Here is a 27,379-nt window from a genome sequence, read left to right as displayed (position 1 = left end):
ACAGTTACTATCATTATTATTTTTAATATGATGATGTTGATGATGATTTATTCATCTTAGTGCCTGTCTCCCGCTCTAGACTGGAAGCTGGTTAGGAGAGGGGAACGCGTCTGTTATATTGTTTTAGTGTCCTCTCCCAAGCGCTTAGCACAGTGCTCTGCACGCAGGAAACGCTCAATAAATAGCACTGATCGATCGATTCGGTTGATTGGTATTGAAGCAGCGTGGCTCAGTGGAAAGAGCCCGGGCTTGGGAGGCAGAGCTCATGGGTTCTGATCCCGACTCCACCGCTTGTCAGCTGTGTGACCTCGAGCAAGGGACTTAACTTCTCCGTGCCTCAGTTACCTGTAAAATGGGGATGAATAATAATAATAATAACGTTGGTATCTGTTAAGCGCTTACTATGTGCAGAGCGCTGTTCTAAGCGCTGGGGGAGATACAGGGTCGTCAGGTTGTCCCACTTGGGGCTCCCAGTCTTCATCCCCATCTTACAGATGAGGGAACTGAGGCACAGAGAAAAGTGAAGTGACTTGCCCACAGACACACAGCCGACAAGTGGCGGAGGCGGGATTCGAACCCATGACCTCGGACTCCAAGCCCGGGCTCTTTCCACTGAGCCACGCATGAAGCCTGGGAGCCCCATCTATTAAGACTGTGAGCCCCACGAGGGACAACCTGCTGACCCTGTATCTCCCCCAGCGCTTAGAACAGTGCTCCGCACATAGGAAGCGCTTAACAAATACCAACATTATTATTACTGACTGATGGACTGATGGACTCTTCCCCCCTCCCCTCCCGGGCCCAGCTAGTGAGCGATGGGAGGCGCTGGAGCTTGGGTCGCCATGGCAACCGTCCGACAACAAGATGCCAGCTCCTCCAGGCCGTCGCGTCGGCCCGGCTGGGTGAGTCTGGGGGTCTGGGGGACACCGGGGTCCCCCCTTCCATCCCCGCCGGAGCCGGGGAAGGGGCCGGGGGCAAACGGGCCTCTCCTCCCGGCTCACGACGGTCCCTCCCCTCTCCCTGGCGACCAGCCGGGCGGAGGGGATGGCCCCGGGGGCCAGGACTCAATGTCACCACGTAGCCTGCCTTGGTTACGAGCAGAGAACCGGTCCCCTAATCCGGTGCACTCTCCCGAGCGCTTAGTTCACTGTTCTGCGCAGCACTTGGGTTTATTTATTTCTATTAATGACTGTCTCCCCCCACAGCTAGCTCGTCGTGGGCAGGGGATACGCCTGTTTATTGTTACACTGTACTCTCCCGAGCGCTCAGTACAGTGCTCTGCACACTGTAAGTGCTCCATAAATATGACTGAATGAAGGAATCCGACAATTACTCTGCCCCCTCTTCAAAGCCTATTGAAGGCACATCACCTCCAGTCAATCATATTTATTAAGGGCTTACCGTGTGCGGAGCACTGTACTAAACGCCTGGTAGAGTACAATGGAACGACAGACAGGCACATTCTCTGCCCATAAGGAGCTTACAGTCCGGAGGAGCTCAGGAGGTCTCCAAGAGGCCGTCCGTGACCACCTTTCTTCCTTTCCTTCAACTCCCATCTGTGTCACCCTGACTCGCTCCCTTTATAATAATAATAATAACGTTGGTATTTGTTAAGCGCTTACTATGTGCCGAGCACTGTTCTAAGCGCTGGGGTAGACACAGGGGAATCAGGTCGTCCCACGTGGGGCTCACCGTCTTAATCCCCATTTTACAGATGAGGGAACTGAGGCCCAGAGAAGTTAAGTGACTTGCCCACAGTCACACAGGTGACAAGTGGCAGAGCTGGGATTCGAACTCATGAGCCCTGACTCCAAAGCCCGTGCTCTTTCCACTGCGCCACGCTACTCCTTTATTTATCCTCTCTCCCAGCCCCACAGCACTTACGCACGTATCTGTAATTTTCTTTATTTATATTAATGTCTGTCTCCCCCACTAGACTGTGAGCTCACTGTGGGCAGGGAATGTGTCTTTTTATTGTTACATTGTACTTTCCCCACCACTTCGTACGATGCTCTGCACACGGTGAGCGCTCAGTAAATACGACCGACTGCGTGACTGCACATAGTAAGCGCTTTGCCCACGAGAAGCATCACGGCCCACTGGACAGAGCACGGGCCTGGGGGTCAGAAGGACCTGGTTTCTAGTCCCAGGTCCGCCACGTGTCTGCTGTGTGAGCTTGGGTGAGTCACTTAACTTTTCTGTGCCTCAGTTACCTCATCTGAAAATTGGGGATCATGACCGTGAGCCCCATGTGGGACAAGGACTGGGTCCAACCTGGGTCTACCTCAGCGTTTAGAACGGTGCCTGGAACACGGCAGTCGCTTAACAACTACCATAAAAAAAAAAAGTGCTCAATAAATATTGATAGTAAGCACTCAATAAATACCACCGATCGACTGATAATGCTCGATAGATACCACTGATCGATCGATTGATAGTGACAGGTGTTCCTAGGATGGGGGCGTCCTCCTCTGGGGTTCGTGAGGAGCAGCAGTGCGGTGTCTGAGAGCAGCGGGGTCATGTCCCCATGTGGTTGGGTCACGTCGCCGTGCTGTGGGGGCTCTCGGGGCCGAGACTGCTAACTTGGGGTTGCGACCCATCTCTCCCATCCCATCCAATGTGGTTCTACTTTCACAATGCTATAAATCCACCCTTTATATTCCATTCAAGCCGCTACAGGGCTGATCCAAGCACTTCTCCTATCCCACGGTAGTCACTGCATCAGCCTCCTTGCTGAGCTCCCCGTCTCTCCCTACTCCAGTTCTTGCTTCACTCTGATGCCTGGATCGTTTTTCTAAAAATATACAAAACCAAAACCAAAATGCAGTCCGCGTCTCCCCGCTTCTCAAGAACCTCCAGTGATTTCCCATTCACCTCCGTAGCGGATGGAAGCTCCTTACCGTCCGCTTTAAAGCCCTCCGTCGGCTGGCCCCCTCCTACCTATCTCACTGATCTCCTGCTACAGCCCAGCCCACGCACTTCACTCTTCTAACGACAACCTACTCAGTGGATTTCCATCTCACCTATCTCACCGCTCACCGCTTGTCCACATCCTCCCTCTAGCCTGGAATCTCTTTCCCCTTTTCATAAATTCAGACAACTCTCCTCACCTTCCGAAAACCTTATTAAAATCATGTCCTCCAAGAGGCCTTCCCCGACTAAGCCTTCGTCTCCTCTATTACCTCTCCCTCTGTGTCATCTGTGCACTCTGATCTGTACCCTTTAAGCGCTTGATATTCACCCTCAGCCCCGCAGGACTTATCTCTGTAGCCAAAGGGTATTTTAAAACCTACCTCTCCCTCTAGTGCTTACTATGTGCAGAGCACTGTTCTAAGCGCTGGGATAGATACGGGGCAATCGGGTTGTCCCACCTGAGGCTCACAGTCTCAATCCCCATTTTACAGATGAGGTCACTGAGGCCCAGAGAAGGGAAGTGACTTGCCCACAGTCACACAGCTGCCAAGTGGCAGAGCTGGGATTCGAACCCATGACCTCTGACTCCCAAGCCCGGGCTCTTTCCACTGAGCTACGCGGGCCTGGGCTCCACCCATTAGTCCATGCGGCTTCTCAGAGAGTTCGGCAAAGAGGTCAGAATCTCCGTTGTTACGTGGGCAAGGGACGTGTCTACCAACTCTGTTGAACTGTACTCTCCCAAGCGCTTAGGGCGGTGCTCTGCATGCAGCAAGGGCTCTCTAAATACCACTGATGTTCCGCTACTGTCCTACAACCCAGCCGGCACACCTGGCTCTTCTACTGCTAACTTTCTCACTGTGTCTTGACCTTGCTTATCTTACCTCCGATCGCTCGCCCACATCCAGTGGGCCCGGGACGCCCTCCCCCATCAAATCCGACAGATGATGATTCCCCCCCCCCCCTTCAAAGCCATATTGAAGGTCCATCTCCTCCAGGAGGCCTTCCCTGACTAAACCTCCCCTTTCCTCTTCTCCCACTCCCTTCTGCGTCACCCTGACTTGCTCCCTTTGCTCTTCCCTCCTCCCAGCCCCACGGCACTGATGTCCGTATCTGCCGTTTATATATTTCTACTGATGTCTGACTCCCCCGCTGTAGACTGTAAGCCCGTCGTGGGCAGGGAATGAGTCCGTTTATTGTAATTTAGTCTTCCAAGTGCTTAATACAGTGCTCTGCACACAGTAAGCGCTCAGTAAATATGATTGAATGAAGAACGATGACGACGATGGAGGTTTATGTCTCCCCTACAGGGGCTAGAATACCCAGCATGAGCTCCCCACTGTCTTCCCTGGCAAAAGTCCGGAAGCTGCCGCTGCAGGTGTACTCGCAGAGTTACAGGTGAGACCCCCTCCCCACCCCCGCAACCCCGGCCCCCCACGCCTGCGGGATGAGTAGGAGCTCTTAGGTGGAGGTGGGTGAAGCTGGGGCAGTGAGAACAGGAACAACAAACCACTCCCTTCCTACTTAGACTGAGATCCCCATGGCGGACCTGATTACCTTGTATCCTATCCTAGCGCTTAGTTCAGCGCTCGAACATAGTAAGTGAGACTGTAAGCTCTCTGTGGGCAGGGAATGTGTCCGTTTACTGTTATATTGTCCTCTCCCAAACACTTAATACAGTGCTGTTTACACAGTGAGCGTTCAATAAGTACAAGTGACCAATGAGTGAATGAAGCTTAAGCCCGTCAAACGGCAGGGACTGTCTCTATCTGTTGCCGACTTGTTCATCCCAAGCGCTTAGTACAGTGCTCTGCACATAGTAAGCGCTCAATAAATACTATTGAATGAATGAAATGAAGCTCTCCTGGAGGGCTGGATCAGAGAGAGCTTCCTGGAGGAGGTGGGCCTACCCTGAGGTTTGAGGGTTGGGGCTGTTGGGAGTAGTTTTCTGTTGTTGTTTTTTGTTTTTGTGGTATTTTTTCAGGACCTACTGTGTGCCGGGCACTGTACTCCGTGCTGGGGTGGATACAAATTATTCAGGTTGGAAACAGTCCGTGTCCCACGTGGGGCTCGTACTCTTAATCCCCATTTTACAGATGAGGGAATTGAGGCTCAGAGAAGAAGTGAAGTAACGTGACCAAGATCTCACAGAAGATAGTGGCGGGGCTGGAGATAACTCAGATCCAACTGATACTCAGGCCTGGGCTCTATCCATTAGGCACGCGACTTCTCGAAGAGATAAGCAAAGATGTCAGAGTCTCCCTCCTTATGTGGGCAAGGGATTGTGTCCATTTATTCATTCAAGTGTATTTGTTGAGCACTTAGTATGCATGGAACACTGTACTAAGTGCTTGGGAGGATCACAATATAGCAATGAACAGACACATTCCCTGTCCACAGGGAGCTCACAGTCTAGAGGGAGAGACAGACATTAGTACGCATAAGTAAATGGAAAAATAAATGAAAGCTAACACCATCGGGTGTGAGCTCCCTAAAATCGCCCCTCCCCCTTCTCAGTCCCTCCTCCCCTCAGCCCCCTCTTCAACTTTCCCTTCCTTCCCAGCATTATCTCCGAAGGAGATCTCCTGCCTCTTCCCCAATTCCACCCCCCTCCAAATGAGCATCGGACCCCACGCTCATGGGACGGGGGCCGTGTCCAGTCTGATTAGCTTGTCTCTACCCCAGCACTTAGTTCAGTGTCCGGCGCGTAATTAGCTCTTAACAAACATCATAAAAAACCCTCAGTTATTATTATCGGCGTTACTAATAAACCCAGGGGAAGAGCACTTCCTCATCACCCACTCACATGGCACTCATTCCCTTCTAATAATAATAACGATGACATTTGTTAAGCGCTTACTGTGTGCCAAGCACTGGTCTAAGTGCTGGGGGGGATACAAGGTAATCAGGTTGTCCCACGTGGGGCTCACAGTCTTAATCCCCATTTTACAGATGAGGGAACTGAGGCCCAGAGAAGCGAAGTGACTTGTCCATAGTCACACTCGGCTGACAAGTGGCGGAGCCGGATTTAGAACCCATGAACTCTGACCCCCAAGCCCGTGCCCTTTCCACTGAGCCACGCTGCTTCCCTCCACCACCAGAGTACTTATGTACATATACTTAATAACATCATAATTACAGGTGCCTTTGTTTAATGCTTACTGTGTCCCGGGAACCGTTCTAAGTGCTGGGTAGATACAAGATAATCAGGAGAGACACGGTTCCTGTCCCAACTGGGGCTCACAGTCTGAGTAGGAGGGAGAAGAAGCATCGAATCCCCGCTTTACAGATAAGGAAAGTGAGACCCTGAAAAGATAAATGCGGGCAAGTGGCGGAGTCAGAATTAGAACCCAGGTCCCCCGACTCTCAGGCCTCCACCAGACCGCCGCTTTTGCTTGCATACACTTAGGTATCTTTACCGCTTCCTCCTTTCTATAATTTATCTAAGTGCTTGACTCCCCTAGTAGACTTTAAGCTGCTTGAGGCGGGGATCGGATCTACTAACTTTATCGGAATCTCCCAAGTCCTCAATACCAAGGTCTGTCCACCGTCTTTAGGGGCTTAGGCTTTTAGCTCTGGTCAGTTACAGTATTAATTACAGTGTTTTTACCGTTTAAGTGTTTATGTAGTAGGTAGAGCACAGACCTGGGCGTCAGAAGGTCATGGGTTCTAATTCTGACACTTGTCTGCTGTGGGGCCTTGGCACTTCTCCTCAGTTACCTCCTCTGTGAAATGGGGAATAAGACTACGAGTCCCCTGTGGGATGAGGACTGTGTCCAAGCCGATTTGCTTGTCTCCACCCCAGCGCTTAGCACGGCGCCTGGCACATAGTAAGCGCTTAACAAATGCCACAGTTATCATTATCAGTCTAAGCAGGAGGGAGAACAGGTAGTGAACTATGCCATGCTGTGTCTCAGGCTCCAGGACTGGAGCGTGGGGCTTTCTGAGATCTGACTCGACAGGGCCCGGCCAAATTTCCCGGGGCCGCGGCCGTGCTTGCCCTGCCCGGTCCGTTGCCCTGAGAGCTGCTGGGGGTTGGAGTCCCCTTCTACCCAGGGCCTGTGGCAGATGAGCCCCACCCCCGGCACATCCGGCGACCCAGCTACGCGGAACCGTTACGGCTGCTGAATTTATCCCAGACCTTCGGTCGGTCAGTGGTATCTTTTGAGCGCTTACTGTGTGCAGAGCACCGGACTAAGCACTTGGGAGAGGACGAGGCTACAATAAACAGACACACTCCCTGCCCGCAGTGAGCTTACGGTCTAGAGGGGGAGACAGACATGAATAGAAATAAATAAATTGAGAAGCAGCGTGGCTCACTGGAAAGCGCACGGGCTTTGGAGTCAGAGGTCATGGGTTCGAACCCCGGCTCTACCACTTGTCAGCTGTGTGACTTTGGGCAAGTCACTTAACTTCTCGGTGCCTCAGTTACCTCATCTGTAAAATGGGGATTAAGACTGTGAGCCCCACGTGGGACAACCTGATTCCCCTGTGTCTACCCCAGCGCTTAGAACAGTGCTCGGCACATAGTAAGCGCTTAACAAATACCAACATAAGTGCTGTGGGGCCGGGAGGGGGGATGAATAAAGGGAGCAAGTCGGGGAGGGATTGGGAGGAGGGGAAAAGAGGGTTTAGTCAGGGAAGGCCTCTGGGTGCCTTCAATAAGGCTTTGAAGGTGGGGAGTGTCTGTCAGATTTGAGGAAGGAGGGGGTTTCAGGCCAGAGGCAGGATGTGGGTGAGAGGTCTTTGGTGAGCTAGACGAGATGGAGGTGCAATGAGAAGGCTGGCATTAGAGGAACAAAGTGTGTGGGCTGGACTGTAGTAAGAGAGGAGCAAGTGAGGTAGGAGGGGGACGAGGGGATCGAGGGCTTTAAAGTTTTGTCCCAGTACCCCCACGGCCTGCAGTAGGGCAGCGGCCCACCCCAGCTCACCTCTCTGGGGCCAGTCCGGGGGATCAGACGGTTGTCTCCCCCACCCCCGGGGAGGGACGAGGGAGGTGGCTCTTCGGTGAAGGGACAGGAAGCAGCCCCTCCTCCTCCACTGGCTTTTGTACAGAGAACTGGGGTGGGGGCCATGTGGCCACAGCAGCTGGGGCGCCGCCGGGGGCCTCGCTTCTCTCTAACCGCATCATCTTCTTTTTGTCCTTTTGGGTTCCCAGGAGAGGGGAGGTGCTGTTCGCACCCAAAGTCTTCCACGGTGAGTGCAGCTGGGGCTCGGGCCCTGCCGGGTTCTGCCCCCCCGGCGGGGTCCCAGCCTATCCCAGCCAGGCTGGGGGGCTTCCCACCTTCCCCCCAACACCCCCAACTCGGGGCCAGGCCTCGGGCCTATAGCTGGGGCAGTGGGGCGTGGAAGGGGGTGTGTGTGTTTGAAGCGGTGTGGCCTAATGAATGGAAAGAGCCTGGCCCGGGAGTCAGAAGACGTGGGTTTTAATCCCACCCGTCACGTCTGCTGTGTGACCTTGGCCAAGTCACTTGACTTCTCTGGACCTCAGTTCCCTTCTTTGTAAAATGGGGATGGAGACCATGAGCCCCAAGTGGGACAGGGACTGTGTCCAACCTGATTAGCTCGTATCCACCTCAGTGCTTAGAATAGTGCTTGGTACATAGTAAGCACTGAAGAAACACCATAATTATTATTATTATTATTATTTTTGTGTGCGTGTGTCTGTCTCTCAGCCCTGTGGCCTGCAAGGGTTTAGCCAATCACCACTCCCTCCCTGGCTTCCCAACCACGTGCTGAGGTCGAGGTCGTCCAGTGACTTCAGGCCATTGTGGGCTCCCTCTCACCAGACTCTTTTTTTTTGGTATTTGTTGAGCAACAGATAAACAAATAATACGTGCCAGAAGCTATACTAAGCACAGGGATAGATCCGAGCTAATCAGGTTGGACACAGTCCCTGTCCCACGTGGGGCTCACGGTTTTAATCGCCATCTTGTGAATGAGGAAGCTGAGGGACAGAGCAACCAAATGACTTTCCACTAGGCCATGTGGCTTCCCCTTTTTCTTTCATATAGTCTAGCCTAAGTCCCTCCCGCCGTAGCCCAAGCCCAGAGGTGCCGTGGCTCCTCGTTCCGGGGTCTGACGGCGCCTCCCGACCGAACTTGGTCATCCGGGGGCCAGATGGAGAAATCTGGGTCAGGGGAGTCGCTGACTCTCTGGGGTCCCCAAGGCCCGTCGGCTCCCCCGGGGGTCCAAGTTCCCCCAAGAGTCTTAAAGGACACCTGCTCCCCAGTCTGATCTCCCCCAGGACCTCACTTGTTTTTATCACCTCTGTTCGTCTTGGGAAGGGCCAAGGTTTCCTCCTCCTCCTCTTCATCATCATCACAATCATCAGTGGTGTTTATTGAGCAGTTACTGTGTGCAGAGCAGTGTACTAAGCACCTGGGAGAGTACAATTCAAAAGAGTTCATTCAATCATATTTATGGAGCACTTACTGTGTGCAGAGCGCTGTGCCGAGCGCTTGGGAGAGTACAATCCAACAATAAACAGACACATTCCCTGCCCGTATTCCTTGAGGATACCTGAGATCCAGTGACTCCCCTGACCCGGATTTCTCCGTCTGGCCCCCGGATGGCCCGGCTCGGTCGGGAGGCGCCGCCAGCCCCTGGAACGAAGAGCCGTGGCACCTCTGGGCTCGGACTACAGCGGGGGGGACTTAGGTCAGACTTTATGAAAGAAAAGAGAAGCCACGTGGCCTAGTGGAAAGTCACTTGACTTCTCTGTGCCTCGGTTTCCTCATTTGCAAGATGGGAATTAAGACGGCGAGCCCCACGTGGGACAGGGACTGTGTCCGACCCAATGAACTCATATCTGCCTCGGCTCTTAGTACAGTGCCTGGCATATAATAAGCACTCAACAAATACCGTAAAAAAAAAGATAAGAATGTAGGCTTGGAAGTCGGACAACCTGGGTTCTAGCTTACAGGATTCCAGCTCGTCTAACTTTACGGCCTACACGTTCCCCGTCTACAATGCGCTTACGATCTAGAGGATATAGGCATTAATAATATCAATGAATAATATACGACATGTAATTTAAAGATATGTACGTAAGTGCCGTGGGGCTATTTCAGACTATTTTCATCTTTGTATGGGGGCCAGTATCTGCTGTGTGACCTTGGGCAAGTCACTTCACTTCTCTGGGCCTCTCGTTACTTGGGGATCAAGGCTGTGAGCACCCTCTCCTGCCACATCTCACTACTCTCCTTCTATAATGCAGCTCGCACACTTTGCTCTTCTGATTCTAATCTTCTCGCTGTACCTTGATCTCTTCTATCTCACCGCTGTCCTCTCGCCCACATCCTCCGTCTGGCCTGCATCGCCCTCCCTCCTCATGTCGGACAGACAGTTACTGTCCCCTCCTTCACATCTCCTCCCAGAGGCCTTCCCCGACTAAGCCCTCTTTTCCTCTTTTCCCACTCCCTTCTGTGTCGCCCTGACTTGCTGCTCCCTTTATTCACCCCCCCCACAGCCCCACAAAGAACTTCTGTACATATCTGTAATTTCATTTATTTCTATTAATGTCTGTCTCCCCGTCTAGACTGTAAGCTCATTTTGGGCAGGGTTGTACATTCCAAGCGCTTAGTCCAGTGCTCTGCACATAGTAAGCGCTCAATAAATACTACTGAGTGAATGAATGAATGAATATGTCTGTTATATTGTTATGGTGTACTCTCTCAAGTGCTCAATACAGTGATCTGCACACAGTAAGTGCTCAAAAAATACGACTGACTGATTGACTGAGAGGGACTGTGTCCATCCTGATTAGCTTGTATCTACCCCAGCACTTAGCACAGTGTCTGGCACATAGTAAGCGCTTAACCAATACTACTAAAGGATTCATTCAATTGTATTTATTGAGCACCTATTGCGTGCAAAACACTGTACTAAGTGCTTGAGAGAGTACAATATAACAATAGACACATTCCCTGCCGACAGTGAGCTTACAGTCTAGAGTGACTTGCCCAGGGTCACACAACAGACAAGTGGCGGAGCGGGGATTAGAACCCAGGTCCTTCTGACTCCCAGGCTGGGGCTCTGTCCGCTGGGGACACTGGCCACTCTGTCCACGGCTTCCCAACCGGGGCTGTTGGAGGCTGGTCAGAGCTGAGGCGTCATCTCCTCCCCTCCCCCTCGTGCACAAACGTAGTCAGACTCCTTGGCTTCGACTGTGCTTGGCCTCTCTCTCTGCTGAGCCTCTCTTTCTCTCTCCGGCTCTCTCTCGGGCCTTCCTCTTTCTCTCCCTCTCTTTCTCTGACACCACACCCAGATCCAGGCGAGAAGCCGAGGGCAGCGGTTACGGCCAAGATCTTCCCGTGTAGGCGTCCGGCGGGAAAATATGCAGCACAGCCTGCTGGAAAGAGCCCGGGGCCTGGGCGGCAGGGGACCTAGGTTCTAGGCTCTGCCGACTGCTTGCTGTGAAACCTTGGGCAGGGCACTTCGCTTCTCCAGGCCTCGGTTTTCTCAACTGTAAAAGGGGGACGAAATACCCGTTCCCCCTCCAACTTAGACACGGGAGACAGGGATTGGGTCCAAATTGATTGACTTGTATCCAGCCCAGAGCTTAGAACGGTGTCTGACACACAGTAAGTGCTGTGAGAAGCAGCGTGGCTCAGCGGAAAGAGCACGGGCTTGGGAGGCAGAGGACGTGGGTTCTACTCTCACCTCCGCCACTTGTCTGCTGCATGTCCTTGGGCAAGCTACTTTATTTCTCTGTGCCTCAGTTACCTCATCTGTAAAAGGGGGATTAAGACTGGGACCCCCACGTGGGATAACCTGCTTACCTTGGATCTACTCCAGTGCTTAGAACAGGGCTTGGCACATAGAAGCGCTAAACAAATACCATCATCATCATTATCACTATTACTATTATTAACTAATGCCATGAAAAAAGTACAGTATTTACTGAGCCTCCATTGGGTGCGGTGTGCTGTGCTAAGCACTTGGGAAAATACAACTGAAGAAGTCAAGTTCTTTCCCAAAGGGCAGATCTCGTTTTCTCACCTCCCTCCATCCCGTGTCCTCTAGCGGGGAGGGCAGCGAGGGGGTCAGGCCTCCCACCCGCAGGCTCTAAGCCTCAGCCCGTAATCTCTGCCTTCCCGGTCCCCAGAGGACGAGGAGTTTCTGAGGAGCGATGACCCTTCTCCGGACACCCCGGCCCCTCCGCCGCCCCGGACCCCCTCTCCACCCTGCTCCCCGCAGAAGGCTGCCCGGGCCCGCGGTTCCGGTGAGAGCTCCCGGCCCGGTGACCCTCCGCTCTGGATCGCCTCCCCACCCTGCCCCTCGCGGTCATCAGCCCGGGCCTGTGGGTCCGGTGAGAGCTCCCGGCCTGGAGACCCTCTGCCCTGGACCCCCTCCCCACCCAGCTCCTCGTGGACGGCTGCCCGGGCCTGTGGGTCCAGTGAGAGGTCCTGTCCCGGAGACCCTCCGTCACGGACTCCCACCCAACCCTGCTTCTCACGGAAGGCTGCCCGGGTCTGCGGCTCTGGGGAGTTCTCGGCCTGAAGACCCCCCTGCCCAGACCCCTTCCCGACCCTGTTCCTCACGGAAGGCTGCCCGGACCCGTGGGTCCAGTGACAGCTCCCGGCCCAGTGACCCTCCACCCCAGACCCCCTTCCCCTCACAGAAGGCTGCCCGGACCCGCGGCTGCAGTGAGAGCTCCCGGTCCAAAGACCCTCCTCCCCAGATCCCCTCCCCACCCTGTTCCTCGCGGAAGGCTGCCCGGGCCCGAGGGTCCAGTGAGAGTCCCCGACCTGGAGACCCTCCGCTCCAGACCCCCTCCCCGCCCTCTTCCTCACGGAAGGCTGCCTGGGCCCGAGGGTCCAGTGAGAGCCCCCGACCTGGAGACCCTCCGCTCCAGACCCCCTCCCCGCCCTCTTCCTCGCGGAAGGCTGCCCGGGCCCGAGGGTCCAGTGAGAGCCCCCGACCTGGAGACCCTCCGCTCCAGACCCCCTCCCCGCCCTCTTCCTCGCGGAAGGCTGCCCGGGCCCGAGGGTCCAGTGAGAGCCCCCGACCTGGAGACCCTCCGTTCCAGACCCCCTCCCCGCCCTGTTCCTCGCGGAAGGCTGCCCGGGCCCGAGGGTCCAGTGAGAGCCCCCGACCTGGAGACCCTCCGCTCCAGACCACCTCCCCACCCTGTTCCTCACGGAAGGCTGCCCGGGCCCGTGGGTCCAGTGAGAGCCCCCGACCTGGAGACCCTCCGCCCCAGATCCCCTCCCCACCCTGTTCCTCGCGGAAGGCTGCTCCGGCCCGCGGCTGCAGTGAGAGCTCCCGGCGCGGGGACCCTCCTTCCCAGTCCCCCTCCCCACCCTGCTCCTCATGGATGGCTGCCCTGGCCCATGGGCCCCGTGAAGGCTCCTGGCCCAAAGATCCTCCACCCCGGACCCCCTCCCCACCCTGCTCCTCACGGATGACCGCCCGGGCCCGCGGCTCTGGTGAGAACTCCCGGCCCGGAGACCCTCCTCTCCGGGCCCCCACTCCGCCCTGCTCCTCACAGATGGCTGCCTGGGCCCATGGGTCCGGGTGAGAGCTCCTGGCCGGGAGACCCTCCTCCCCGGACCCCCTCCCCACCCCATTCCTCACTGACAACTGCCCAGGCCGGTGACTTCCGGCCCTGGACCCTCCACAGTGGGGTTCAGGCCTGATCCCGGGGGACTGCGGGCAAAGCCAGGCCACAATCTGGCACATTTGTGGCATCCGCCGAGGGTGTACACCCCAAAGGGGTGGGGGACAGCGGGGAGGATGGAAAGAGGCCAGAAGTCCATTCTTTGATGCTACTGGCAGTTCTTTCTTCCTCCCAAGGACCCCTGCTCAGAAGAGGGACTTTGGGGAAGGATCGAGGGGCAGCGTGTGAACCTTCCGTCCTGCCCCCCCCACCTGGAGGAGGGTGGAGTGGGATCGAGACCCTGGCAACTCACCTGGTCTTCTCAGCCTTACCCTCTTTCAAGCTTCCAAGGCTTCCCTGACTTCCTCCCTCCCAGCCTTCCCCACATCTTCTCCCTTCCCAGCCCTCCCTTCCCTCTTCTTTCCCAGGCAGCACGGGGAACAGGATGAATCATCCCAACGCTTCCTCCTTCCCTCCTCAATGTTTTCCCCTTTCAGGGGCCCTGAGCAGGGCTGGAACTAGGGGGCTTGGCCCCCTTTGGCAGGAGCAGAGTCCGCCAGAGGAGCAGGGGCAAGGCGGAGCTGATTCCTCCTGCCCGCCAGTCTCCTGGCCCCTCGTGCTCTTGGCTCTTGGGTCGGGCGACTTGGCAGTCCTGAGCTTGGCTGTCTTCTAGCGGCTGGGCCGGAGGACACGGATCTGGTGACCTCCATGGCGAAGAGGCTGAGGCAGCTGGAGCAGAGGGCAAGGATCCAGGCTGCCGAAATCCATTCCAAGGTGCTGGGTGGACCGGGGGCCGCAACCGTACGTGGTTATGCCCTGTAGGGACCTGGGTCCGAACCTGCCCTGCCCTGTCCGGCGGGGACCCGAGGGCCACGCCAGCTGCCGGCTGCCCGATGCCATCCTCCCTAGGCTCACCCTCCGCTCTCCTGCTCTTGGGCTCACGCTCAACTGAGAGAGAGCAGGCCTCCCCGTACCCCAGTCGACCCCCAGCTCCCAGGATGAGGAACGGAGACAGGACGCCTGGGTTCTGGCCTCTAATTTGGGTATCTCCCCTTACCTCCATCTTCCCAGTGGCCCACCGTGACCCACTGGGTTTCTTAAGGCCCTGGGAGAGGGGGCTAGGGTCTGAGGTCTTGGGGTTGGAGCTGCAGGGGTAGTCAGCTGGAGACCAGGGCCCAAGAGGTATGGGGTTGGGGTCCAGTGATCGGGGACGGGGGGCTCGGGGAGCCGGGGTCGATGGCCGGGGGCTTGTGATGGAGGGCAGGGCTTTCATTCATGGCCATAAGAGATCTTCAGGGGTTGGAGCAGGCCAGCAGGAGGCTGCCCTTTGACCTCGCTGCCGTGACTACGTAGGACCAGAAGATCGCCGACCTGGAAGAGAAAGTGAAGAGCTTCCAGAGAGGTAACCCCAATTCCAGGGCCCCAGCCTCCCTGTCCACCTCCCGGTGCTCCCCTTCACCACCTCCCAGTCCCGGTTTCCTCCCCTGTCACGACTTGCCATCCTCTACCTGCCCAGACCTCTGGTCAAGCTCCAGCCCACCTGGGCAGCCTCTGTAGGGTGGGAGAGGGGAAGCTGCTGTCTCTCTTGGTCCCAGTTCTGACCACCAATGCTCCCACGCCCAGTTGTCCCATGACAATCCCCGGCCCCTCGTCCACTAACATCATTGCAGAGTGACCTGCCCAGCCGACCTGACCTCCAGGGCCTCAGTCTCCAATCGCACGTGTGCGTGCACACACGCACAGCCGGGTTTGGGGTCTCTAAGAGGACAGAGATCTCTGGGCTCCCTGATAATATCAGGACCACTGCTAATTATCCACTCACCAAGAGGCCCAAGAGGCGGGAGTCAGAGACACCACACCTGCCCCCCGTCCTTCCTTGAGGAAGGGGGCCAGGGGCCAGGGGCGAGAGGCAGGGGAGGGAATCTCTTGACATCTCTCTGGAGAGGAGAATGGAGCTGGTGGAGTGTGGAGCCAAGGTGTGGTGAGAGGAGCTGTGTCATCATCTCCCCCTTCCCTCCCCCTCGTCCTCTGTCCCTAGGAGATCCAGAGGGAGGGGCCCCCGCTTCCAGACGTGAGGAGGAACTGGAGAGCTTGTGCCTCCAGCTGCAGAGCCAAATCTCGGCCATGGAGGTGAGAGGGGAGGGGAGGGCTCGGAGGATGCGGGGGCAGGACAGGAGGGAGGGGTAACTACTTACGGGCCCCAAGGGCTTCCGGAACATTGAAGTCCTGGTTCCCCCAGCCTACCACCTGGAGTGGAGCAGCACTTGGGCTGGAAGGATGGGTGGGATTTTCCCATCAGCCCCTTCTGTCGACAGTCCTGCCACTGCCCTTGGGGGGCTCCAGGGTCAGGGAGGGCAGGAGGGTCGGCCCCAAAGCTCCAATCCGCCCCGTCTCCCCGGGCGGGAGGCTGCCCCCGCCTCCCCCTTCCTCTGGGGTCGTTCCTGGCGACTCCTGCCCCCTCCCCAAGGCCCTTGAAAGCCACTCCCTCAACTGTGACCTACATAGAGCCGTGTCAGAGGACAAACCTCACCCCCTCCAGTGGGACAAACTCCAACCGCCATCACGCAGGCAAAGCCACTGCCCTGCCCCTCTCCCCGTCGGCCGCCCACCTCCTCCAGCTTTCTCCGCTTCCTGGGAGCCACAGCCAGCTCGGGCTCATCGAGGAGGGGGCGGGTCCCCAGGGCGGGGAGGGGCGGCTGTCAGGCTGTCACTCCCAGCTGCATGGCTTGCAGCCTGCTCCCAAGGTCGGAGATGGGCAGGAAGGCCTGGACCCCCACAGGCCCCTGTGGTTTTCCTCCATTCACTGGAGGTCGAGACACCTGTGGCCTGGGGCTCCCGTCTGCCGGGTGGCGGGGCTGGGTCCCCCGGGGCTAGAGCAGGGTCGGTGGGCAGTGGCGGGGGGGCCCCCGGGAAGCATCGGTGGCTGGAAGGCAGAGGGGCCTGGCTCACGGTGTCTCCTTTTCCCTGCCAGCGGTTTCTGGGTGATTACGGCTTGACGTGGGTCGGGGAGACGCCAGAGGAGTGGGAAGAGGAGCCCCTGGCCCTCGGGCCCCTCTGGAAACCAGGTACAGCCAGCTGCCAGTCGATCACTGGTATTTATTGAACGCTTACCGTGCGCGGACCACTGAACTAAGAGCTTGGGAAAGGACAGTCCAACAGAGCCGGTAGATGCAATCCCTGCCCACAAGGGAAGCGGCGTGGCCTAGTGACGAGAGCCCAGGCCTGGGAGGCAGAAAGATCTGGGTTCTAATCCCAGCTGCCCCACTTGTCTGCTGTGGGTTTTTGGACAATTCACTTCATTCTGGGGGCCTCATTTCCTTCATGTGTAAAATGGGGATTAAGAACTGTGAGCCCTATGCGGGATCAGGACTGTGCCCACCCCAATTAGCTTGTACCTATCCCAGCACTTAGAACAGTGCCTGGTACATAGGAAGCGCTTACCAAATACCACAATCATTATTATTAAGGAGCTTACAGTCTACAGGGAGAGACAGATATTCAAACGGATTACGGACTGGGCAAACGGTAGAATCGTAGCTGGCGTCCCACCGGGCACCCTCTGAGGCGCGGCAGGCACCCGCCCTCCCTGCTGCTGCCTGCCCATTTAATTCCCACACGCAGTGGCTCCCCAGGAACCGTCCCAACCCTCACCTCACTGATGGGCCACCCGGCCTGCCCAGTAGGTCTAACTTCAATCCCTCCTGCTGCGGTGGCCAGGAGCACTGGCGGGGAGTGAGCCTCTGGCTAATTGGAGCCTGAGTCTGGGCCGGCAGGTTCTCCTCCCACAGTGCAACGATCCCCCAGCAAGTTCTCCCCCCTCTCTGCGTGCCTCAGGGCGGCCAAGGGAGGGGACCGTTTCACCTGAAGCCACCGAGGCCCAGAGAGGGCAAGGGACTAACCCAAGGTCACACGGCGAGCCCGGGGCAGAACTGTGGTGAGAATCCAAACCGCGGGCACTAGCCATCAGACCCCGCTGACTCAATCATCACCAAGTCCTGGAATCCTTCGTCCTCCTTAGCTTCTTGAAGCGAGGACTAGGTCGGAGGTCAACGGGCCGATCGGGACGCTTCTGTCTGACCGACCACAGCCACAGGAGGAAGTAGCAAGGCAGCCTAGAGCGTCAGCATTTTCCCACACTCAGACCAGTCGATCCGGAGCGTTGCTGGGGATGGGAGAGTACGATAAGGCTGGCAAACACGACCCAAGCCACCGACCCAAGCTCGTGGGGGGCAGGGAATGTGTCTGTTTACTGGGATGTCGTACTCTCCCCAAACAGTACGGTGTTTGGCACAAAGCAAGCGCTCAATAAATACGACGAATGAATAAATGAATGATCGCAAGCGACACAGCCCGCGGAAGGGCTCTGTCCCTCCTAAGCAGGGCTCCTGAGAAGCTGGCCCCTCTGGGGTCAAGATAGAATATCGGGGGGCTGCCCTCTCCCATCACCTCCCTCCCGCTGACCCTGCTGAGGGAGGGGGTTACCTAGCTGTCCCCTGCTCTTGCTTCAGTCCCCCATGAGCTCGGTCAGGCCTTTCCCCTCAGCAGCAAGGCCTCAGCACAGGGATGAGGAAGAAGCTATGCGGGATGTAGCGGGCTCCTCCCCTGCCTGGGCTGCCTCCGGGAAATTCTTTCCCGGAGGCAGGGGACTGGCCAGGTTCACCCTTTTTATGGTATTTGTCAAGTGCTCACTATGTGCCAGGCACTGTAATAGGTGTTGGGATAGGTATGAGCCACACCCGGCTCACAGTCAAAATCTCCATTTTACACATGAGGTAACAAGCATAGAGAAGTGAAGTGCCTTGTGCAAGGTCACACGAGATTAGGATCCAGGTCCTGCTGACTCCTAGGCCCGTGCTCTATCCATTAGGCCACGCTGCTTCTCCAGGCCCTTCACAGCTCCTCCCAGCCTAGGGACTCTCTAACACCCCGTCTCTGCTTTGATTTCAGCTCTGCCTACCCCCCTTTTGCCTTCTCTTCCTCTTTCCCCAACCCTTCTGACTGGCCTCATGATTTTGGTCTAGCTACTTCCCCCAGCCCCAACCATTTGAGGCTGCCCTTCCTCCAATCCAGAGATCTAGGGCTGGCAATCTCCAGACAGTGACCAGTGGCCCGGGGACCCCCTCTCCCCATCCCTGGGGGCCTCAGGCAGGCCAGCCCCAAAGGGCCAACGGAGCCGGGAAGGGGAGCGGAGGCCACGGTGGGTCTTGGCTCCTTTCTGGGCTCCCCGGGTGGTGACTACACCACTCCCTGGCAGTAAGACACGGGACTGGGGTGGGGCAGCTGGCTAGGGCCAGCGGGGGAACGTGGAGGGCCGGCCTCCTCCAGCCAGCTAGTTGACGCACGGGCTGACCGGTCGGCCGGGCCCGGTCTCCCGATCGATCGATCGATCCTGTTTTATTGTTTACTGTGTGCACAGCACTGTACTAAGCGCTTGGGAGAGGACGGTATAACCGACTGGGTAGACCGTCTCCCTCTCTGGACTGTAAGCTCGCTATGGACAGGGGATCCGTCTGTTATATCGTTACATTTTACTTTCCGAAGTACTTAGCACAGTGCTCTGCACCCGGTAAGTGCTCAATAACTATGGCTGACTAGACACCTTCCCTGACCACGTGGTACTTATAGTCTAAACAGTCCCCAGGAGGGTCACTGGAAACCACAACTGAAACAGGCAGAAACCGCCCTGCTCCCGGGATTAGAGAGGCCCGCCCATCCCCTCGGGATTAACCCCGTTACCCGCTCCGTCGCCAGGAGAGTCCACGGTGCCCCGGGACGTGGACTTTGACCTGCTGCTGAGCCGCCTGCGGGACCTGAACATCGTGGCTGGGGCGGGCCAGCCGCGGGTGGAGCGCACGGCCTCCGGCGCCCGGCTCAAGCTCCCGGAGCCGCTGCCCCTGACGCTCTACGGGAACGGGATCGTCATGTGCCGCGGCCCCTTCCGAGCCTACTCTGAGCCCTCTACTCAGGTGCCGGGACCGGTCTGGGGGCATGGCCTGGTCGATCGCGCCCCGGCCCGGGATCCAGAAAGACCTGGGTTCTAATCCCGGCTTTACCTGTTGTCTGCCCTGTCACTTCTCTGGGCCTCAGTTGCCTCATCTGGAAAATGGAGATGAAGACTGTGAGCCCCACGTGGGACAGGGACTGCGTCCGACCTGACAGCCTTGAATCTACCCCAGCGCTTAAAACGGTGCCTGGCACACAGCGAGCGCTTAACAAATACTATTATTATTAGTGAGGGTTGTGGGGGGACTGCAGTCCCGGGGTGGCAAGAGGGGAGTAGGGGGGTGAGCGAGTCCTGGGTCCTGGCTCTCGAAAGCGGCCCAGGGGGAGGAGGTGCAGGAGCTGGCTCAGGTCCCCGCTCCTCCGTCGGTGAGTCCGTCGGGGGGGATGGTGTTCAGAGGACACGGGCGGGGAGGCGCGCGCCTTCTCCGCCTATCCTGAGCCCCCTCGCCCCTTCCAGAAATGCCTTCGGGATATCCTGGACGGCTTCTTCCCCTCGGAGCTCCAGACCCGCTACCCAGACGGCGTGCCCTTCCAGGTAGTCCCTTCAGCAGCCCTCCATTTCCCGCTTCCCGTCGCCCCTCGGGCGGGAAGGCCCGTGTGGGCGGCGTAACCCCGATAAGGTCGGGCAGGAGCAGCGTCCCCCCCCCAGTGGCGCTGGGGGACCGGAGGGGAGGCGGAGGCGCGGGCTGCTCCAGCCCAGGTCCGGCTGGGCAAGGAGGTGGGGATTAAGCGGGCCCCGGGGCTCCCAGAACCCCCCGATCCCGGTCTGGCCTGCAGGTCTCGGACCGGCGCGGCGTGCTGTTCTTGGAAAAGCATCCAACGGTGGCCTTCTCCGGTCCTGGTCACGTGGTGGGCGCACAGGACGCGCCGGAGGAGACGAGCCAGGTCCCGGGTCAGTGGGAGGGAGCTGCTGGGCCCCTGGACAGATAGTCGGGGGTGGGAGGGGAGGGGGAAAGACCCCGCTTTGCCCGGTGGCAGTGTCACCCTGTTTAGGACCCTCCCCCCGCCCCCAGAAGAGGGTCTCTAAGCCCTGCTGCCACAGTCTGTCTCCCGGTTATTACCATTAAGAAGCAGCGTGGCTCAGTGGAAAGAGCCCGGGCCGGAGAGTCAGCGGTCATGGGTTCTAATCTCGACCCCGCCACTTGTCAGCTGTGTGACTTTGGGCCAGTCACTTCAATTCTCTATGCCTCGGCAACCTGATCTGTAAAAGGGGGATGAAGACTGTGAGCCCCACGTGGGACAACCTACCTTGTGCCTACCCTAGCACTTAGACCAGTGCTTTGGCACATAGTAAGCGCTCAACAAATACCATCATTATTATACTGGGCCCTGGCAGCCCCTTGCTCTGCCCCTCCCAGCTTATCCAGAGCTTATTACAGTGCCCCAGAGCTTAGTACGGTACCTGGCACATAGTAAAAGCTTAACGAATACCATAATTATTATGATTTGTTAATCGAAGCGGCTCAGATGCTGCTCCAAACCGGGCCACCCCCTTCCCCAACCAGGTCATTCCCTTGTCTCGGCATCCCCCCGCCTCCTCTTCCTGCCTATATGTTGTGTTCTCGGTCCGTGGGGCGGGTAGAAAAGGGGTCACGGGGTGGCTCCGGCGCTTCCCCCAGACCCACGCCCCGGGGAGGGGGGAGAAGGAGGGGTGGAAAACTGGAGAAGAGGGGAATACTAACAATACTAGTTGCGGTATTTGTTAAGTGCTTACCATGCGCCAGGCATTGTACTAAATGCAGGGGAAAGGGGGTCTGGTTGAGCCCCAGGCAGCAGCCTGCTTTCAAGCAGGGCTAATGGCCAGCCAGGGCTGGCCGCCATGCTCAGACCCAGAAACCTCCCCGCAGCCCTCGCCCCCTCACCCAAACAGTCCAGTCCCAGTGAAGGGTGATGCAAATTTGAGGGCAGCCGGGCCCTAGAGGGGCGGTGCTGTGGTTTGGGCCCCCTCCCCCTCCCCGGGGACCGGATGGGGCCGGGGCCCGGGCCCTGGGGGCCGGGGAGAGAGGGCCCAGTCCAAGCGTTCCCCCCAGCAGTCCCCAAGCTCTCGCTGGAGCGGTTTCTGAAGCGGCTGCCGGGCCGCGTGATCCGGAGCGGCCAGGTGATCGACGTCCGGGACCCCCTTCGGAAGACACCGCAGGTGAGCCAGCCGCCCTTCCTCGCCCCGGCCGCCCTCACTCCCGCCCCAGATGGGGCCATCTTCTCCTCCCGCCCTGCAAGCAGCAACCACATCCTGTTAAGTCATGATGCCAGCCCACTTTTTTTTTAACGGTATTTAAGCACTTACTCTGTGCCAGGAACTGTGCTATGTGCTGGGGTAGATGCAAGCATCAGGTTGGCCACAATCCCCATCCCACATGGGGCTCAAAGCCATAACCCTCATTTTACAGAGGACGGAACTGAGGCACAGGGAAGTTAAGTGACTTTCTTACGGTAATCGTTAAGCGCTTACTACGGGCCAGGCACCCAACTAAGCACTGGGGTAGATACAAGCTAATCAGGTTGGACACGATCCACATCCCATATGGGGCTCACGGTGGTAATCCCCATTTTTCAGAGGGAACTGAGGCAGAGAGAAGTGAAGCGACTTACCCAAGGTTAGACAACGGACCAGTAGCAGAGCGGGGATTAGAATCCAGGTCCTTCTGACTCCCAGGCCTGTGCTCTAGCCACTACACCGCACTGCTTCTCGAACCTGGGGCCCCTCAAACCCTAAGCGAGAACCGTAGCCCCAGACCAAGAATCACCAGCCACTTCCGGCTGGTCTGGGAGTCAGGGGCCGTAGGGGCTTCGGGGATTGTTGGAGGTCGTGGGGCGGCGGGGGCGACTCCAGAAACCCCTCGGGGACAGTGATCTGCCCTGTGGGAGGGGGGTGGGGTGGAGTGAATCTTCGTCTGTCCCCGGGGGAAGTCGGGGGGTGGGTGGGAACGTCCCCATCCGGAAGGTCCTGGCCGGGGGCATTTGCCCCCTCAGCCCGCGGCCCTCTGCTCAGCTTCCTTGGTTTGCAGGGCGGCGGCGGGCCCGGCGTCGACATTGTGGCGGAGACCCTGGCTGGGAAGGAGAGGTGAGGAGCGTTGGGGGTGGGGGTGGGGGAGAGGGAACCCCTCCCTTCCCAGTCCTCGCTCAGCCTGCCCGGAGGTGGGGTCGGGGCCCACAGGACCCCCGGACCCCAGGTACAGCAGCCGTCGGCTCCGGCCACAACCAACCTGCGCGTCAAATCCGAGACGGGCGAGCGGACCTACGTGCTGACCATGCTGTCCACGGAGACCATCGGAGACCTACGCCGACACCTCGCCCGGGCCAGGTGAGGGGGCGGGGGGGGGGGGGGTGCCTGACCCCCTCACCGGTGGGGATGGGGGAATACTAGGACCGGGGCGGGATCTACCAGCCTTGTCCACCTCCAGCTGCCCCTGGCCTGTTGTCCTGTGCCACCCACGTCAGAGTGGCCAGCGGGGTCCCGCCCCAACGCCCGGAGAAAGAGCCTCTGTTCAGCCATCCTACAAGGGTCAATTGTTTCAGATGTGGGAAGGGAGGGGTGGACGTGTAGGGTCAGGGAAGCGGGACCGGCAGCCTCGCTCCCCAGAGGTGGCCTCACCAAGGGGGCACGGACTCCCCCTCCCCAGTTAGCCGGGCCCGGTCCGAGCCCAGCGGCCTCCAGCCCCCCTCCCCCGCTCCCCGGCAGGAACGGAGACCCCGCTGCCTTCGACATCCTCAGTGCCTTTCCCGCCCGGGCCTTCGACGACAACAGCCGGACCCTGGCCGAGTGTGGGCTGGTGCCCAATGCCACGCTGCTGTTGTGGCCGCCCCGAGGTCAGCGCCCCCCCGTATAGTCTCTAATAAAGGCCCCGGATGGGCGGGTGGCGGGCACGGCTCGTGGTTCCTCTGTGCTGGGGCGGGGGCGGCCAGGCGGTTGGCTCCCTGGGGAAGATGGGCCTCGCCCACGGCAGGAGTAACGCAGCCCAGCTGGGGTGGGGCGGGGCCAGGGGTTGAGAGGGAAGGATGGAGCGGCTTGGCCTTGGTTCCTCTTTTTTTCCTCCCCCCACTCCCTCCTGCCCACAAGGCCGCCCTATCTAATCTGAACCCAAACTGATGTTGGGCGGGGAAATAGGGGAAGTCTTTTATATGGACCGCTCCCCTGGGTTCCCCCCCTTTCTTCATCTTGTAGGCAGCATAGGGCTTGTTTGGGGGGGGGGGGGTCGGGAGGACACTCCCTTGCTTTGGAGGGGCCCTGGGCTGGGTGGGGAAGATGGGGAGCGACAGAGTGGTGCGAGTCTCTCCCGGCCCCCTTGCAGACCCGTCCCGGAGACGAGAGGCTCCAGCAGGGCCGATGGGAGTGTGGCCTGGTGGCTAGCGCCCGGGCCCGGGCGTCAGAGGGACCTGAATTCTAATCCCGGCTCCGCCACTTGTCTGCCGCGTGACCTCGGGAAAATCGTTTAACTTCTCTGAGCCTCGGTTCCCTCGTCTGGAAAATGGGGATGAAGCCCGTGAGCCCCGGGTGGGACACGGACCGTCTCCAACCTGATCAGCTCGCTACCTACCCCGGCGCTCAGAACGGTGCCTGGCACGAGGAAGCGCTTAACAGATACCATAAAAAAAGTCGCTGGGGGGAAAAAAAAAAAAAGGAACCAACACCAGCCAGACAGGTCTAGGACACCCAGCCGCCCCCGCGCTCCCAGCTTCCTTCTCTTCCCGCTCCCCGGCCCCGGGCCTCGTGTGCAGGAAGCCGGGAGAGGGCGAGGTAGGCGCTGTACCGAGGGCGAGGACCGTTGCCCCGGGAGACCCTCAAGGACAGTCAGAGCTCAGCCGCCAGGCTCGCACGGTTTAATAGCTACTTAGTGACGCCGCCGCCCGCGAGCGGGCGTCGGGTGGTCCCGTGGGGGGTGGGAGAGGGGCGCGGGTGGGCAGGTCGGGGGGGGGGCAGACAGGATGTGGCCCACCTGAGGGGGGTTAAGTTCCCTCCCCCCAGAAACCCACTTCCTGGATGCGGGGGGGGATCCCCCAGCTGTGCCCTCCGGCTGCCGCCTCGCCGCACCCTCCCCGCCCGGAAGGCGCCCGGGGGTCCGGGCAGGGAACCCCCCGGCGCCGACTCCATTCCGAGGCCTCGGATGCCGCAGAGCCGCTGAAACCGGGGAACGGCAAGGGACGGGCGGGGGCGGGCGGGGGCTTTACGTCAGTCCCCGAGAGCCGGGCACGAGGCGGGTCGGGGGGCAGGCTCGGTCCCGGGGTCCTCCGAGCCCGAAGGCGGCAAGGGGCGGCGGTTAAAGAGTCCGGGGGGCGGGGGTGGGCTCAGGAGAGCTTCAGGAACTCCTGCAGGGTGTCCCGCTCCACCGCCTCCACGAACAGCTCGTAGTCCTGCCGGGGAGGAGGGCGAAGGGCGGGCGGTGAGCCCCGGAGGGCCGTATGCCCATCGCCCACGACCCATCGCCCAGATTCCGACGGCCCTCCCCGAGGCCCGAAGCGAAGATTCGGCCGCCCACCTGCCCGGCCACACCTCCAGGCCCAAGAGCCTTCTGCGGGGGCCGTGGGGGTCACCCCTTCGCCATCCCGAGCCCCCATCCGCTCTCCGCCACCCTGGGGTCGGCCCAGGAGGACCCCCCCCGCCGCCCCCGCCCCACCCTGGGGGTTAAGAGGCGGGGCTGAGACCCGCCCGGGGCTGTTTTCTGGGTCCCCGGGCCGGGCCTCACCCCACAGTAGTGGTCTCCGTTAAATATCTGCGGGGGGATGGCTTTGGGGTTTCCCGCTTTGGCTCTCATCTCCTCCCGGAGGGCGTTGTCCTGCGAGATGTCCACGAGCTCGTACTTGATGCGCTTCCCGTCCAGGATGCGGGTCACTTCGCTCTGCTGGGATTTGATCTGGGGAAGGGAGGAGAGCCCACCCGGACGGAGGGGTGGGTGTCAAGGCCGGGGCACGGCGGAGAGGCGTTGGGATCCCTTCCCCCCGCCCCCGCCCAGTGCCCCGGCTAGGAGGGGAGGGGGCGAGGTGCGGGGGTCGCCCCCGGCCCCCTTCCCTACTCCTCCCCGGGCCGCGCGGGTCCCCTCACCTCCCGGGAGCCGGTGACCGACGTGCTGTAGACCCTCAGGCCGGCCATGCTGCGGGCGGACGCGGGTCGGGGGGCGATCCGGGGGGTGGGCCGCCTGCACCGGCCGGCGGGGACTGCAGGGCTCCGCGGTCGGGAGCGGTTTCCTTCCTGCCCGGCCCCCGCGTGACACCGCCCCCGGCCCAATAGCAGCGGTGCGGGGAGGAGCCGGACCCGCCCCGGTCCGCCCCTGCGCCGCACCGAGCAGGAAGCCCCCCGCCCCCCGAGCCTCACAGGCCCTCGTCCAGGCCGCCCACCCCCGGGACGCGTTGGCCCTGCGCCCGGGCCCCACCTGAACCCCCCCCCCCCCCAACTCCGGGACGACGGCCGGCTTCCCCACGCCACGTTGCGAGGAGGGGGGACAGAGGGGGTGCGGCTCCAGTCCTGGGCCCTGAACGTCCCTTCCCAGTCCTGGGGGCTGGGTGTGCCTGGGGGCGAATGGGGGTCAGCACTGCCACGGGCCCAGCCGGACGCGGGTCCCGTCCGGGGCGCTCAGCCTAGGCCCCGAGAGCGGGGGAAGGCCCCCGGAGGGGCTCCGCCCCCGCCCCCCCAACTTCCGAACGGCAGGAAAACCCACAGTACATCGTGTCTCCGTGGGGAGGGGAAATGTGGCAGCCGCCGGTTCCTGCCTGGGCGAGGTTTTCCGCGAGGCTCCCCCCCCAGGCTCCTTCTGAGCTCTGGGCCTCGTTGGAAAAAACAAAAACAACTTACTCACTGGCTAGGCCGGCGCGGTTCCCGGTTTCTCTGCCACGGGCTGGGAGCTCACCCCGGCTCCAGAGGCGGCGGGTGGCACGGCCTGACGGGGCAGGCCCGCGGCCACCTTCTCTCCCCGCCGCCGCAGGCCCCGCTCCTTGCGGGCAGCCTCGGCGGCCCCAGACGCCCTCAACCCAGGCCCCGGGGAGCCGGCTTCAACCCAACCAAAGCGACATCCTCTCTGCTCTCCTCACCCTGGGCTTCTCCGCCCGGCCTGGTCAGGACGGGCTCCCCTCAGCGCTCCGGGATGGGGGCGCCTCCTCCCTCTCCGCCCGCAGCAAGCGGGACCGGGCCCCGCGGCGCGGCTAAGGCTCACAGGGCCCGAAGCCCCCGGGGTAGGGCAGTGGCGACACTCCTGGGGCAGAGCGTGCCACTCCTGCTGTCGTATCAATTGTTTGTTAATGGAGGCAGGTCAGAACTAAAAAATAATCGGAAGGGATTTCCATCGACTGGACCAGCCGCTCCACGGAATCCCGAGTGCTTTAATGTGGCAGGAAGAGGCGAGAAAGCTGTTCCCATCTCCCTTCGGTACCTAATCCGACCAAAGGCAGGCCCGCTAGGCCCCTGCCCACCAGCACACGTGGGCCCAAACTGTAGTAAAACTCGGGGAGTGGAGCCTTGCCTGGGTGGCTTGGCGGGGCATAAAGAACAAGCCCAGGGCCGCACCTCGTCGTGGTAGGGAAGTCAGGACCCGGGGGTCCCCCCCCTTTCAGAGACGAAGGGAGAATCTGGCTTTGGGCAGAAACAGAAGTGTGCCAGGGCGGGCCTCACAGGGAAACGGTCCTTTCCAGGAGCCCCACAGGGCTTTTCCCCCGGGGAGGGAAGGGACAGAGCCGTCCCTCCCCCCCCCACCCGGCCAACCTCAGGAACCGGGAAGTGATTCGGGGGAGAGTGAGGAGCTGGAAGGGAACCACTGCTCAAACCCTCCTCCCCCTCCTCACTCTTCCCATCGCCTCGGGGTCCAGAGGGGGAGACCCCGGGCCAGCTCCCGGACCACCTCCCTCCCTCCCCCACAGGGCGCGGGGGACGGGGCGAGG

The 27,379-nt window shown here is 59.7% G+C and overlaps 2 protein-coding genes across 2 annotated transcripts; one reads left to right on the top strand and one right to left on the bottom strand.

Moving 5' to 3' along the window:
• Window positions 1–788: 788 nt before the first annotated feature.
• On the top strand, window positions 789–23,380 carry UBXN11 (UBX domain protein 11). The gene is made up of 15 exons (XM_039914385.1): window positions 789–902; window positions 4,221–4,308; window positions 8,069–8,106; window positions 12,020–12,136; window positions 14,187–14,287; window positions 14,867–14,915; window positions 15,552–15,643; window positions 16,485–16,578; window positions 19,265–19,479; window positions 19,974–20,051; window positions 20,294–20,408; window positions 21,547–21,653; window positions 22,522–22,577; window positions 22,671–22,817; window positions 23,196–23,380. Exons 2-15 carry the CDS (start codon window positions 4,238–4,240, stop codon window positions 23,341–23,343), a joined length of 1,428 nt encoding a protein of 475 aa, XP_039770319.1. The 5' UTR covers window positions 789–902; window positions 4,221–4,237; the 3' UTR covers window positions 23,344–23,380.
• Window positions 23,381–24,312: 932 nt separating this feature from the next.
• SH3BGRL3 (SH3 domain binding glutamate rich protein like 3) lies at window positions 24,313–25,678 on the bottom strand. Its single transcript, XM_029081033.2, has 3 exons — window positions 25,554–25,678; window positions 25,198–25,365; window positions 24,313–24,865 (listed from the first exon to the last, which is right to left on the bottom strand). The coding sequence occupies exons 1-3, from the start codon at window positions 25,599–25,601 to the stop codon at window positions 24,800–24,802; spliced, it is 282 nt and encodes a 93-aa protein (XP_028936866.1). The 5' UTR covers window positions 25,602–25,678; the 3' UTR covers window positions 24,313–24,799.
• Window positions 25,679–27,379: the final 1,701 nt, after the last annotated feature.

This window comes from Ornithorhynchus anatinus, chromosome 16 (genome assembly GCF_004115215.2).
Source record: "Ornithorhynchus anatinus isolate Pmale09 chromosome 16, mOrnAna1.pri.v4, whole genome shotgun sequence".
Taxonomy (NCBI): domain Eukaryota; kingdom Metazoa; phylum Chordata; class Mammalia; order Monotremata; family Ornithorhynchidae; genus Ornithorhynchus; species Ornithorhynchus anatinus.
The sequence above is the reverse complement of the archived record's forward strand: the minus strand, read 5'-3'. Positions and strand labels throughout refer to the sequence as shown.

Excerpts from the sequence above, each read along its gene's own strand:
- UBXN11 (XM_039914385.1), top strand. The coding sequence starts at position 4,238 with ATGAGCTCCCCACTGTCTTCCCTGGCAAAAGTCCGGAAGCTGCCGCTG. Across the intron at positions 12,137-14,186 it reads TGCCCGGGCCCGCGGTTCCG|CGGCTGGGCCGGAGGACACG; the intron begins GTGAGAGCTCCC and ends GCTGTCTTCTAG. Across the intron at positions 20,052-20,293 it reads CAGACGGCGTGCCCTTCCAG|GTCTCGGACCGGCGCGGCGT; the intron begins GTAGTCCCTTCA and ends TCTGGCCTGCAG.
- SH3BGRL3 (XM_029081033.2), bottom strand. The coding sequence starts at position 25,601 with ATGGCCGGCCTGAGGGTCTACAGCACGTCGGTCACCGGCTCCCGGGAG. Across the intron at positions 25,366-25,553 it reads CGGTCACCGGCTCCCGGGAG|ATCAAATCCCAGCAGAGCGA; the intron begins GTGAGGGGACCC and ends TCCCTTCCCCAG. Across the intron at positions 24,866-25,197 it reads ACGGAGACCACTACTGTGGG|GACTACGAGCTGTTCGTGGA; the intron begins GTGAGGCCCGGC and ends CCTCCCCGGCAG.